Here is a 1,711-nt window from a genome sequence, read left to right on the forward strand (position 1 = left end):
TTAAAATTATAAGCCATGTCCACACAAATGTCCACATTCTAGATTTCAAAGCCCTATCATTTTCACAGTAGGGCCCTGGCGTTGACAATGGGTGATGTTTCAAGGCTGTGCATTAAGACTCCTTTGCAGACCTGCCACCCTTATGATTATACATTGGGGCTGATTTTTAGCACAGGCTTCTCAGTGGCTATCCTGCTTTCACAGTGTGCCATGATTTGATTGTTGGCCAAACTGAGACCATCATTTTCCTTTGTTAAGATCTCCAAAGCAGTTAACAGAAATCAGCATCCCTTATAATTATCATTGCTTTCAGAATGCTCAGTATAATCCAATGAATCATCTTCTGTCTGCACCTAATTCCAATCTGCTACAATTGAGTAATTTGTGATGCTGCTGTATGTTAGGGATCATTACCACTTTCCATTTTCAACCACCAAACACTTAAAACCAGCAACGGGGGGATGGGGGGTCCTTATTGTCTTGTGACCAGTTTGTAGGCTCAGCTTCTAAAATCCCAGACTGAGGGTTTGGTTCCCAGAGCTACTTTTGGTGCCCACAGTTCCATTGAGTGCAGAGCTTTAGACAAAGGTAGTTTACTTGAGAATATGAGTTCAGAGAATTGAATAAGGGGCTCAGAGTAAACAAAATAGACAAGAAGGAAAAGCCAGTACAAGGATCCATTGTTCAGTTAACATATGCCATGGGCAACTGATTGGTTGAGCTTGTGGTACCTTCTGAGAAGCCGCGTGATTCTGTACTGGAGTGAAGAAGAAGGAAGAGGAAAGTGTTTATCCATCAGTTTTTTTCTACCATTGGTCAAGGTTGTACCACATGCTTCTAGGTGCACATGAGTGTGCAGAGCTGGTTTCTGTAGGTATCCCAAGTAGTGGGCAGGGAGTGAGAGAGGCAAGGTGATCTTATGTTGCTCCTGAGAGAAGCTAGTTGATGCCTGTGCAGAGTTGATCATTGCACAACACGTGGAAAAAGAGGTGAGGCTGGAAGGATATAGCAGGATGCACACAAGATTTCTAAACACTGCTTCTCCCTGAGTTTGAGTTAATGGTATCTCTCTCTTCAGCTGCTCAGGCCAGTCCTGGACTCATCTCTTTCTCTCACGTTCCACATCTAATCTTTCCAGAAATCTTCTTGATTCTACTTTCAAAGAATGTCCATAATCTGACCACTCATCATCTCCATTGCTATACTTTATTACCAACATGTCTCTCCTGAATTACTGCATCCAACTAACTCCGTTTTGCTACCCTTCCTAAGGTCTATTCTTAACAAAGCTGCCAGAAGGATAATTTTTAAAACACAAGGGCAATCATGTTGCACTTTGCTAAAAACTATCCAATAGTTTCAGAGTAAAAACCAAAGTTCTTACACTGACCTATAAAACACTATACAATCAGCCCCTTTCTCCATCCACCATGACTTCATCTTCTACTACCTCTCCCTCCCCACTTGATCATTCTACTTTAGTTCCTTAGAGCTTTGTTGTTCCTTGAAAAATCTGAGCAAACTGGATCTTTGCGTTTCCTTTTCCCTCTGCTTAGAATGGTTTTTAAAAATTTAAATATCTTCATGGCACATGACTGCATCCCTTTTAAGTCTTTGTTCAGGTGTTACCTTAATGAGGTCTTCCATGATTGCCTTACTTAAAATAGTGCCCCAACATAGCATTCTTGCCTTCCTGTTTTTCTTAGTCTTT

At 41.3% G+C, this 1,711-nt stretch overlaps 1 protein-coding gene across 1 annotated transcript in view; it reads right to left on the reverse strand.

Moving 5' to 3' along the window:
• Positions 1–1,219, reverse strand: part of EXOC1 (exocyst complex component 1) — a 55,413-nt gene extending 54,194 nt beyond the window's left edge. Inside the window, exon 1 of the mRNA XM_006757836.2 lies at positions 1,117–1,219. Within this exon, the coding sequence (XP_006757899.1) occupies positions 1,117–1,219 (103 nt within the window). The remainder of the gene's footprint in view (positions 1–1,116) is intronic.
• Between the last annotated feature and the right edge of the window lie 492 nt (positions 1,220–1,711).

This window comes from Myotis davidii, unplaced genomic scaffold (assembly GCF_000327345.1).
Source record: "Myotis davidii unplaced genomic scaffold, ASM32734v1 scaffold173, whole genome shotgun sequence".
Classification (NCBI taxonomy): domain Eukaryota; kingdom Metazoa; phylum Chordata; class Mammalia; order Chiroptera; family Vespertilionidae; genus Myotis; species Myotis davidii.